At 55.3% G+C, this 11923-nt stretch overlaps 1 protein-coding gene across 1 annotated transcript; it reads left to right on the plus strand.

Moving 5' to 3' along the window:
* Positions 1–6327: 6327 nt before the first annotated feature.
* Positions 6328–11849, plus strand: LOC124264848 (mucin-5AC-like). Its single transcript, XM_046699630.1, has 6 exons — positions 6328–6431; positions 7078–7863; positions 8233–9076; positions 9461–9767; positions 10686–11623; positions 11718–11849. The coding sequence occupies exons 1-6, from the start codon at positions 6328–6330 to the stop codon at positions 11847–11849; spliced, it is 3111 nt and encodes a 1036-aa protein (XP_046555586.1).
* Positions 11850–11923: the final 74 nt, after the last annotated feature.

The raw sequence follows: 11923 nt of genomic DNA on the forward strand, positions 1-11923 counted from the left end.
TCCAACAGTATTCAGGCAGCCCCACACATTTCAAGGTTTCAATCAAACACGATCTTTCTAGGTTCTAGATTCAAAACAGTACGTGCGACTCGTGCTCAGGCAACACTCACATTTAAGGTCTCGACATAATTTTGAAAAAAAACATTTGTGCTCGATATTTCAAGGGAATTTCAATATTTAACGCGTCATGACCAAAAAAGTGTCCGGTACAATTCCAAGGGTTGGTTTTTATATTGTTTTTCTACAAGTGAACACGTGGCTTTGCATGCGTTTGTGATAGGATAAACACACTATTCAACAGTGTTTTAGGAACATATAGTTATAAATTACACGGATTCGCACAATTCACTCTGCGTCTAGTGGAGATTTCTCATGACTATGGTAAAGCTTTATTTATCTTGATTTGTAGTTATAGAAAGGGGTTTCTCACTTAAGCTCGGAACTGAGAACAGAAGATTCTCAGGAAAGGTACTCACAAAATATGAATCATTCGGAATAGTTCCCAGAACATTATAACTTTTTCCTTCTATGGCAGCGCACCATTATTCTACAATATAATTAATGTAAATGGTTGTAGCGCCCTGTGAATGGGCAATACTTACTTCCACGACAAGTCGGGCCCTCGTAACCAGCTCGGCACTTGCACCTGCCAGGGTCAGTACACCTACCACCGTTAGCGCACGCGGGATTACAGACAGCTGAAGGACAAGAAACAGTAAAGGCTCAAAGTTCAGAACCCACTGAAAAGACAATTAAAATAGATGCTAGGATATGGCCATATTACGACCTGAACGATATTTATTAGAGGACTCTCATGTCAAACTGGCTACTTCTCTGAAGAATCAACCTCCGCTGTGATTGACATTGGCTGAAAGCTGCGTAAAATCCCACTCACTCACTCACTCACTCACTCACTCACTTAAGATAATACATTATAGAACAAGCGTTTAGCAATAGCTTATCAGAACAATCTTTCAACCAGTTAGGCAACAAGTTTTCAACCAATGGCTTATCTGAACAATCTGTCATTCAATTAGTCCAGCTTTCAGCCAATGGCTTATCAGAACAATCTGTCAACCAATTAAGCTCCAGTCTTATAATCAATGATTTATCAGAACAATAATTCTGCTAATGGTAAATGCTAGACAGTTATTTTAGATGTAAGTCCACCAGACAAAAGAAGCCACCTATTGAGCTCCAGGCCAACAATAAAGAAGTATATATGCTGCAACACAGGTGAAATAATTATATTGTTATCAGGATATTTTTTATTGTAACATGTGAGAATATATTTTGCCACAAGGACAGCGGACACCAAACAATTTATACATTTTCCCTTGAAAGTAAACAAACACAGGCTCGAGTTCTGACGAGCCTTCGCTTTAAGCACTACGTCAAAAAGCCCTCCTCGGGTTCCCTATACCCGTTCAAAATGATTTCTTACACTAGTCCTGCCCAGTTGAACTTAAAATTAGGGACCGATCATTAAAACATACAGGAGGAGAAAGAATAGGAACGGGTGGCTACTTGGCGAGAGTACATGGGTATGATTTTCGGTTACCGCTTCTTATAGTAAGAGCAACGATATCAAAAGAAATACATCGAAGAATACTCAGCCTCAGAGATATTTATTTTAGATTTTAATTTAACTGCCACTAATCTTTCCAAGTATTTCCGGGAACACGTATTATTTACAATTATTTTGAAACCATGCCCCCACCCTCACCACCTACCCGTGAGTGAACTTACGCTGATCACAGTCACTACCCCGGAAGCCTGCCCCCTCCACTCCCAACACCTACCCGTTAGTGAATCTTAGTTGATCACAGCGACTGCCCCGGAGACCTCCCCCTCCACTCCTCCCTCCTAACCGTTAGTGAACCTACGTTGATCACAGTCACTGCCCAGGAAGCCTGCCATCCCCCTCCAGCTCCCCTTCCCCACCCCGGTTATTGAACCCACGTTGATCACAGTGACAGCCACGGAGACCCGCCCCTCCGCTCCCTCCTCCTACCCGTTAGTGAACCCCACGTTGATCACAGTCACAGCCCCCGCAGTCCCGCCCCTCCACTCCCACCTCCTACCCGTTAGTGAACCTACGTTGATCACAGTCACTGCCCAGGAAGCCTGGCATCTCCTGCTCCAGCTCCCCTCCACCCCCACCCCCACCCCCGGTTATTGAACCCACGTTGATCACAGTCACAGACCCGCAGTCCCGCCCCTCCGCTCCCACCTCCCAACCCGTTAGTGAACCTACGTTGATCACAGTCACTGCTTAGGAAGCCTGCCATCTCCACTCCAGCCCCCTCCCCGGGTTATTGAACCCATGTTGATCACAGCCACAGCCACCGAGACCTGCCCCCTCCGCTCCCACCTCCTACCCTTTAGTGAACCTTCTTTGCTCACAGTCACTGCCCCGGAAGCCTGACCCCTCCACTCCAACCTCCTACCCGTTAGTGAACCTACGTTGATCACAGTCATTCCCCCGGAGACCTGCCCCCTGCACTACCACCTCCTACCCGTTAGTGAACCTACGTTGATCATAGTCACTGCCCCGGAGACCTGCCCCCTCCACCCGTTAGTGAACCCACGTTGATCACAGTCACAGCCACCGAGACCTGCCCCCTCCGCTCCCACCTCCTACCCTTTAGTGAACCTTCTTTGATAACACTCACTGCCCCGGAAGCCTGCCCCTCCGCTCCCACCTCCTACCCGTTAGTGATCCTACGTTGATCACAGTCACAGCGCCGCAATCCCGCCCCCTCCACTCCTACCTCCTACCCGTTAGTGAACCTACGTTGATCACAGTCACTGCCCCGGAGACCTATCCCCTCCGCTCCCACATCTTAACCTTTAGTGAACCTACGTTGATCGCAGTCACAGCCACGGAGACCGGCCCTATCCACTCCCACCTCTTACCCGTTAGTGAACCTACGTTGATCACAGTCACAGCCACGGAGACCGGCCCTCTCCGCTCCCACCTCCTACCCGTTAGTGAACCTACGTTGATCACAGTCACAGCCCCTAAAGCCCGTCCCCTGCATTCCCAGCTCCTTCCCGTTAGTGAACCTACGTTCGTCACAGTCACTGCCCCGGAAGCCTGCCACCTCCAATCCCACCTCCTACCCGTTAGTGAACCTACGTTGATCACAGTCACTGCTCTAGAGACCTGCCCCATCCACTCCCACCTCCTACCCGTTAGTGAACCTACGTTGATCACAGTCACTGTCCCGGAAGCATGCCCTTCCACTCCCACCTACCCGTTAGTGAACCTACGTTAATCACAGTCACTGCCCCGGAAGCCTGCCCCCTCCACTCCTACCTCCTTCCCGCTAGTGAACCTACGTTGATCACAGTCACAGCCACGGAGACATGCCCCATCCGCTCCCACCTCCTACCCGTTAGTGAACCTACGTTCATCACAGTCACAGCCCCTAAAGCCCGTCCCCTGCATTCCCAGCTCCTTCCCGTTAGTGAACCTACGTTCGTCACAGTCACTGCCCCGGAAGCCTGACACCTCCAATCCCACCTCCTACCCGTTAGTGAACCTACGTTGATCACAGTCACTGCTCTAGAGACCTGCCCCATCCACTCCCACCTCCTACCCGTTAGTGAACCTACGTTGATCACAGTCACTGTCCCGGAAGCATGCCCTTCCACTCCCACCTACCCGTTAGTGAACCTACGTTAATCACAGTCACTGCCCCGGAAGCCTGCCCCCTCCACTCCTACCTCCTTCCCGCTAGTGAACCTACGTTGATCACAGTCACAGCCACGGAGACCTGCCCCCTACGCTCCCACCTCCTACCCGTTAGTGAACCAACGTTGATTCACAGTGACTGCAAAGGATGCCTGCCCCCTCCACTCCCAGCTCCTAACCGTTAGTGAACCTACGTTCGTCACAGTCACTGCCCCGGAAGCCTGCCACCTCCACTCCCACCTCCACTCCCACCTGCTACCCATTAGTGAACTTACGTTGATCACAGTCACTGCCCCGGAGACCTGCCCCCTCCACCCGTTAGTGAACCTACGTTCATCACAGTCACTGCCACGGAGACCGGCCCCCTGCGCTCCCACCTCCTACCCGTTAGTGAACCTTCTTTGATCACAGTCACTACCCTGGAGACCTGCCCCCTCCGCTCCCACATCTTAACCTTTAGTGAACCTACGTTGATCGGAGTCACAGCCACGGAGACCGGCCCTATCCACTCCCACCTCTTACCCGTTAGTGAACCTACGTTCATCACAGTCACTACCCCGGAATCCTGCCCCCTCCACTCCCACCTCCTACCATTTAGTGAACCTACGTTGAACACAGGCACTGCTTCGGAGACCAGCCCCCTCCACTCCCAACCCCTACCCGTTAGTGAATCTTGGTTGATCACAGCGACTTACCCGGAGACCTGCCCCCTCCACTCCCACCTCCTACCCGTTAGTGAACCTACGTTCATCACAGTCACTGCCCCTAAAGCCCGCCCCCTGCATTCCCAGCTCCTACCCGTTAGTGAACCTACGTTCGTCACAGTCACTGCCCCGGAAGTCTGCCACCTCCAATCCCACCTCCTACCCGTTAGTGAATCTTGGTTGATCACAGCGACTGCCCGGAGACCAGCCCCCTCCGCTCCAACCTCCTAACCGTTAGTGAAGCTACGTTCATCACAGTCACTGCCCCGGAAGCTTATCCCATCCACTCCCACCTCCGACCCGTTAGTGAACCTACGTTGATCACAGTCACTACCTCGGAAGCCTGCCCCCTCCACTCCCACCTCCTACCCGTTAGTGAATCTTGGTTGATCACGGCGACTGCCCCGGAGACCTGCCCCCTCCGCTCGAACCTCCTACCCGTTAATGAACCTACGTTCATCACAAACACTGCCCCGGAAGCCCGCCCTCTCCGCTCGCACCTCCTACCCGTTAGTGAACCTACGTTGATCACAGTCACTGTCCCGGAAGCATGCCCCTTCCACTCCCACCTACCCGTTAGTGAACCTACGTTAATCACAGTCACTGCCCGGAAGCCTGCCCCCTCAACTCCAACCTCCTACCCGTCAGTGAACCTACCTTGATCACAATCACTGCCCCGGAAGCCTGTCCCCTCCACTCCTACCTCCTACCCGTTACTGAACCTACGTTGATCACAGTCACTGCCCCATAGACCTGCCCCCTCCCCTCCCACCTCCTTCCCTTTAGTGAACCTACGTTGAACACAGTCACAGCCACGGAGACCTGCCCACTCCGCTCCTACCTCCAACCCGTTAGTGAACCTACGTTGATTCACAGTGACTGCAAAGGATGCCTGCCCCCTCAACTCCCAGCTCCTAACCGTTAGTGAACCTACGTTCGTCACAGTCACTGCCCTGGAAGCATGCCCCTTCCACTCCCACCTCCTACCCGTTAGTGAACCTACGTTCGTCAGAGTCACTGCCCCGGAAGCCTGCCCCCTCCACTCCAGCCTCCTACCCAACAGTGAACCTACGTTGATCACAATCACTGCCCCGGAATCCTGTCCCCTCCGCTCCCACCTCCTACCCGTCTGTGAACCTACGTTGATCACAGTCATTGCCACGGAAGCCTGCCCCCTCCACTCCCACCTCTTCGAGATAAAGAATCTTGGTTGATCACAGCGACTTACACGGAGACCTGCCCCCTCCACTCCCACCTCCTACCCGTAAGTGAATCTTGGTTGATCACAGCGACTTACACGGAGACCTGCCCCCTCCACTCCCACCTCCTACCCGTTAGTGAACCTACGTTCATCACAGTCACTGTCCCTAAAGCCCGTCCCCTGCATTCCCAGCTCCTTCCCGTTAGTGAACCTACGTTCGTCACAGTCACTGCCCCGGAAGCCTGCCACCTCCAATCCCACCTCCTACCCGTTAGTGAACCTACGTTGATCACAGTCACTCCTCTAGAGACATGCCCCATCCACTCCCACCTCCTACCCGTTAGTGAACCTACGTTGATCACAGTCACTGTCCCGGAAGCATGCCCCTTCCACTCCAGCCTCCTACCCGACAGTGAACCTATGTTGATCACAACCACTGCCCCGGAAGCCTGAACCCTCTCCTCTCCCACCTCCTACCCGTAAGTGAACCTTCGTTGATCACAGTCACTGCCCCGGAAGCCTGCCACCTCCAATCCCACCTCCTACCCGTTAGTGAACCTACGTTGATCACAGTCACTGCTCTAGAGACATGCCCCATCCACTCCCACCTCCTACCCGTTAGTGAACCTACGTTGATTCATAGTGACTGCAAAGGATGCCTGCCCCCTCCACTACCCCAGCTCCTACCCGTTAGTGAACATACGTTCGTCACAGTCACTGTCATGGAAGCCTGGCACCTCCACTCCCACCTCCACTCCCACCTCCTACCCGTTAGTGAACCTACGTTGATCACAGTCACTGCCCCGGAGACCTGCCCCCTCCACCCGTTAGTGAACCTACGTTGATTACAGTCACTGCCAACGAGACCCGCCCCCTGCGCTCCCACCTCCTACCCGTTAGTGAACCTTCTTTGATCACAGTCACTGCACCGGAAGCCTGCCCCCTCTGCTCCCACCTCTTACCCGTGAGTGAACATATGTTGATCACAGTCACAGCCACAGAGACCCACCCCCTCCGCTCCCACATCTTAACCTTTAGTGAACCTACGTTGATCGCAGTCACAGCCACGGAGACCGGCCCTATCCACTCCCACCTCTTACCCGTTAGTGAACCTACATTGATCACAGTCACAGCCACGGAGACCGGCCCTCTTCTCTCCCACCTCCCACCCCTTAGTGAACTGACGTTCATCACAGTCACTACCCCGGAATCCTGCCCCCTCCACTCCCACCTCCTACCCTTTAGTGAACCTACGTTGAACACAGGCACTGCTTCGGAGACCTGACCCCTCCACTCCCACCTCCTACCCGTTAGTGAACCTACGTTCATCACAGTCACTGCCCCTAAAGCCCACCCCCTGCATTCCCAGCTCCTACCCGTTAGTGAACCTACGTTCGTCACAGTCAGTGCCCCGGAAGCCTGCCACCTGCTCTCCCACCTCCTCCTCGGTAGTGAATCTTGGTTGATCACAGCGACTGCCCCGAGATCTGCCCCCTCCGCTCCAACCTCCTAACCGTTAGTGAACCTACGTTCATCACAGTCACTGCCCCGGAAGCTTATCCCATCCACTCCCACCTCCTACCCGTTAGTGAACCTACGTTGATCACAGTCACTACCTCGGAAGCCTGCCCCCTCCACTCCCACCTCCTACCCGTTAGTGAATCTTGGTTGATCACGGCGACTGCCCCGGAGACCTGCCCCCTCCGCTCGAACCTCCTACCCGTTAATGAACCTACCTTCATCACAATCACTGCCCCGGAAGCCCGCCCTCTCCGCTCGCACCTCCTACCCGTTAGTGAACCTACGTTGATCACAGTCACTGTCCCGGAAGCATGCCCCTTCCACTCCCACCTACCCGTTAGTGAACCTACGTTGATCACAGTCACTGCCCCGGAGACCTGCCCCCTCCACTCCCACCTCCTACCCGTCAGTGAACCTACGTTGATCACAGTCACTGCAAAGGATGCCTGCCCCCTCAACTCCCAGCTCCTAACCGTTAGTGAACCTACGTTCGTCACAGTGACTGCCCTGGAAGCATGCCCCTTCCACTCCCACCTCCTACCCGTTAGTGAACCTACGTTCGTCACAGTCACTGCCCCGGAAGCCTGCCACCTCCACTCCCACCTCCTACCCGTTAGTGAATCTACGTTGATCACAGTCACTGCCCCGGAGACCTGCCCCCTCCACTCCCACCTCCTACCCGTCAGTGAACCTACGTTGATCACAGTCACTGCCCCGGAGACCTGCCCGCTCCACCCGTTAGTGAACCTACGTTGATCACAGTCACTGCCCCGGAGACCCGCCCCCTGCGCTCCCACTTCTTACCCGTGAGTGAACATACGTTGATCACAGTCAGAGTCACGGAGACCGGACCTCTCCACTCCCACCTCCTACCCGTCTGTGAACCTTCGTTGATCACAGTCACTGCCCCATAGACCTGCCCCCTCCCCTCCCATCTAATACCCTTTAGTGAACCTACGTTGATCACAGTCACAGCCACGGAAGCCTGCCCCTCCACTCCAACCTCCTCCCAGTTAGTGAACCTACGTTCCTCACAGTCACAGCCACGGAGACCTGCCCTCTCCACTCCCGACTAATACCCGTTAGTGAACCTACGTTGATCACAGTCACTACCCCGGAAGCCTGCCCCTCCGCTCCCACCTCCTACCCGTTAGTGAACCTACGTTGACCACAGCGACTGCCCCGGAGACCTGCCCTCTCCACTCCCACCTCCTACCCATTAGTGAACCTACGTTGATCACAGTCACAGCCACGGAGACCGGCCCTCTCTGCTCCCACCTCCTACCCGTTAGTGAACCTACGTTGATCACAGTCACAGCCACGGAGACCGGCCCTCTCCACTCCCACCTCCCACCCCTTAGTGAACTGACGTTCATCACAGTCACTACCCCGGAATCCTGGCCCCTCCACTCCCACCTCCTACCCTTTAGTGAACCTACGTTGAACACAGGCACTGCTCCGGAGACCGGCCCCCTCCACTCCCACCCCCTACCCGTTAGTGAATTTTGGTTGATCACAGCGACTTACCCGGAGACCTGCCCCCTCCACTTCCACCTCCTACCCGTTAGTGAACCTACGTTCATCACAGTCACTGCCCCTAAAGCCCGCCCCCTGCATTCCCAGCTCCTACCCGTTAGTGAACCTACGTTCGTCACAGTCACTGTCCCGGAAGCCTGCCCCCTCCAATCCCACCTCCAACCCGTTAGTGAACCTACGTTGATCACAGTCACTCCTCTGGAGACCTGCCCTATCCGCACCAACCTCCTAACCGTTAGTGAACCTACGTTCATCACAGACAGTGATGACCTCCCCGTTAGTGAATCTTGGTTGATCACAGCGACTGCCCCAGAGACCTGCCCCCTTCGCTCCAACCTCCTAACCGTTAGTGAAGCTACGTTCATCACAGACACTGCCCCGAAAGCCTATCCCATCCACTCCCACCTCCTACCCGTTAGTGAACCTACGTTGATCACAGTCACTACCTCGGAAACCTGCCCCCTCCACTCCCACCTCCTACCCGTTAGTGAATCTTGGTTGATCAAGGCGACTGCCCCGGAGACCTGCCCCCTCCGCTCGAACCTCCTACCCGTTAATGAACCTACCTTCATCACACTCACTGCCCTGGAAGCCCGTCCTCTCCGCTCGCACCTCCTACCCGTTAGTGAACCTACGTTGATCACAGTCACTGTCCCGGAAGCATGCCCCTTCCACTCTCACCTCCTACCCGTTAGTGAACCTACGTTAATCACAGTCACAGCCACGGAGACCTGCCCCCTTCGCTCCTACCTCCTACCCGTTAGTGAACCTACGTTCATCACAGTCACTGCCCCATAGACCTGCTCCCTCCCCTCCCACCTCCTACCCTTTAGTGAACCTACGTTGATCACAGTCACAGCCACGGAGACCTGCCCCCTCCGCTCCTACCTCCTACCCGTTAGTGAACCTACTTTCATCACAATCACTGCCCCGGAAGTCTGCCCCCTCCACTCCAACCTCCTACCCGTTAGTGAACCTACGTTCATCACAATCACTGCCCCGGAAGCCTGCCCCCTCCACTCCAACCTCCTCCCAGTTAGTGAACCAACGTTCCTCACAGCGACTGCCCCGGGAGACCTGCCCCCTCCACTCCCACCTCCTACCCGTTACTGAACCTATGTTCATCAAAATCACTGCCCCGGAAGCCTGCCCCCTCCGCTCCCACCTCCTACCCGTTAGTGAACCTACGTTCATAACAATCACTGCCCCGGAAGCCTGTATCCTCCCCTCCCACCTCCACCCCGTTAGTGAAGCTACGTTCATCACAATCACTGCCCCGGAAGCCTGCCCCCCCAACTCCCACCTCCTACCCGTTAGTGAACATACGTTGATCACAATCCCTGTCCCGGAAGCCTGCCCCCTCCCCTAACACCTCCTACCCGTTAGTGAACCTACGTTCATCACAATCACTGCCCCGGAAGCCTGCCCCTCCCTCCCACCTCCTACCTGTTAGTGAACCTACGTTGATCACAATCCCTACCCCGGAAGCCTGCCCCTCCAATCCCACCTCCACCCCGTTAGTGAACCCCACGTTCATCACAATCACTGCCCCGGAAGCCTGCCCCCTCCGTTCCCACCTCCTACCCGTTAGTGAACCTACGTTCATCACAATCACTGCCCCGGATGCTTGCCCCCTCCACTCCCACCTCCTACCCGTTAGTTAACCTAAACTGATCACAGTCACTGCCCCGGAAGCCTGCCCCCTCCGCTCCGACCTCCTACCCGTTAGTAAACCTAAAGTGATCACAGTCACTGCCACGGAAGCCTGCCCCCTCCACTCCTACCTCCTACCCGTTAGTGAACCTAAACTGATCACAGTCACTGCCCCGGAAGCCTGTCCCCTCCACTCTAACCTCCTCCCCTTGATGAACCTACGTTGATCACAGTCACTATCCCGGAAGCCTGCCCCCTCCACTCCAACCTCCTCCCCTTGATGAACCTACGTTAATCACAGTCACTGCCCCGGAAGACTGCCCCCTCCACTCCCACCTCCTACCCGTTAGTGACTCTTGGTTGATCACAGCGACTACCCCGGAGACCTGCCCCCTCCATTCTCACCTCCTACCCGTTAGTGAACCTACGTTCATCACGGTCACTGCCCCGGAAGCATGCCCCCTCCACTTCCACCTACCCGTTAGTGAACCTACGTTAATCACAGTCACTGCCCCGGAACCCTGCCCCCTCCACTCCCACGTACTACCCGTTAGTGAACCTACGTTGATCACAGTCACTGCTCCGGAGACCTGCCCCCTCGACTCCCACCTCCTACCCGTTAGTGAACCTACGTTGATCACAGTCACTGCCCCGGAAGCCTGCCCCCTCCTTTCCTACCCCCTACTTGCTAGTGAACCTACGTTAATCACAGTCACTGCCCCGGAAGCCTGCCCCCTCGAATCCAGCGTCCTACCCGTTAGTGAACCTACGTTGGTTACAGTCACTGCCCCGGGCACTTGTCCCCTCCACTCCCACCTCCAGCCCGTTAGTGAACCTACGTTCATCACAATCACTGCCCCGGAAGCCTGTCCCCTCCACTCCCACCTCCTACCCGTTAGTGAACCTACGTTCATTACAGTCACTACCCCGGAAGCCTGCCCCCTCCGCTCCCACCTCCTACCCGTTAGTGAACCTACGTTCATCACAATCACTGTCCCGAAAGCCTGCCCCCTCCGCTTCCACCTCCTACCCGTTAGTGAACCTACGTTCATCAAAATCACTGCCCCGGAAGCCTGCCACCTCCGCTCCCACCTCCTACCCGTTAGTGAACCTAAACTGATCACAGTCACTGCCCCGGAAGCATGCCCCCTCGGCTTCCACCTCCTGCCCGTTAGTGAACCTGAACTGATCACAGTCACTGCCCCGGAAGCCTGCCCCCTCCACTCCAACCTCCTCCCCGTTAGTGAACCTACGTTGATCACAGCGTCTGCCCCGGAAGCCTACCCCCTCCACTCCAACTTCCTACCCGTTAGTGAACCTACGTTAATCACAGTCACTGCCCCGGAAGCCTGCCCCCTCCACTCCCATCTCCTACCCGTTAGTGAACCTACGTTGATCACAGCGTCTGCCCCGGAAGCCTGCCCCCTCCGTTCCCATCTCCTACCCGTTAGTGAACCTACGTTTATCACAGCGTCTGCCCCGGAAGCCTGCCCCCTCCACTCCCACCTCCTACCCGTTAGTGAACCTACGTTGATCACAGCGTCTGCCCCGGAAGCCTGCCCCCTCCACTCCCACCTCCTACCCGTTAGTGAACCTACGTTGATCACA

This window comes from Haliotis rubra, unplaced genomic scaffold, assembly GCF_003918875.1.
Source record: "Haliotis rubra isolate DU_JTF1 unplaced genomic scaffold, ASM391887v1 Scf948, whole genome shotgun sequence".
NCBI lineage: Eukaryota > Metazoa > Mollusca > Gastropoda > Lepetellida > Haliotidae > Haliotis > Haliotis rubra.